We start from the raw sequence: 579 nt of genomic DNA, 5'->3' as shown, positions 1-579 counted from the left end.
TGGGGTGGGCGGCCCCCCCAGAGGAAGAGGAGGAGGAGGACTGGCTCTTGCTGCGGGGCCGGAACTCGGACAGCTCCTTCAGCGCCTTCATGGCCTCCAGGATGGTCTCGTGGATGTTCTGGGCCACCACCGAGTCGTCTGCCTGCATCCAGAGCTCACCGGGGCCGGTGGCCGCCAAGCGCCCCACCTCGATGAAGAAGAAGCTGTCGGAGTGGCCGCAGCGGCGGATGTTCATCAGATGCAGCGTGACCGAGGGCAACTCGCAGTTGAGGCGCACGAATCCGATGGTGCGGGCCGAAAGGCAGAGCCGATGGACGCCGGTGAGGTTTTTGCTCTGCCCCAAGCCCTTGGGCTTCAGCGTCACCTGCCAGACCTCCCGGTAGGCAGCGGTGGCCGGGGCGATCAGCCCATAGTTGAGGTCCTCGCCGGCGGCGGCCAGGGAGGCGGCGGCCGCGCTGCAGGAGGCGGAGAAGGGGGAGGCGAGGTGGCGGTGGGGGGACCCCTGGCTGGCCGCCTTGCCCTCGTTGAGCAGGTCGGTGAGAGCCCGGTACCAGCCCTCCTGCTCCTGCTCGTTCTCGG

The 579-nt window shown here is 68.7% G+C and overlaps 1 protein-coding gene across 1 annotated transcript; it reads right to left on the bottom strand.

Moving 5' to 3' along the window:
* Window positions 1-13: 13 nt before the first annotated feature.
* On the bottom strand, window positions 14-574 carry LOC114818368 (insulin receptor substrate 2-like; the record flags this gene model as incomplete). Its single annotated transcript, XM_029083943.1, has 1 exon — window positions 14-574. A coding segment is annotated over one exon (561 nt), but the record flags the coding sequence as incomplete, so codon positions are not given.
* Between the last annotated feature and the right edge of the window lie 5 nt (window positions 575-579).

The sequence above is a fragment of the Antrostomus carolinensis genome, unplaced genomic scaffold, assembly GCF_000700745.2.
Source record: "Antrostomus carolinensis isolate BGI_N321 unplaced genomic scaffold, ASM70074v2 scaffold26052, whole genome shotgun sequence".
In the NCBI taxonomy this organism is placed as follows: domain Eukaryota; kingdom Metazoa; phylum Chordata; class Aves; order Caprimulgiformes; family Caprimulgidae; genus Antrostomus; species Antrostomus carolinensis.
The sequence above is the reverse complement of the archived record's forward strand: the minus strand, read 5'-3'. Positions and strand labels throughout refer to the sequence as shown.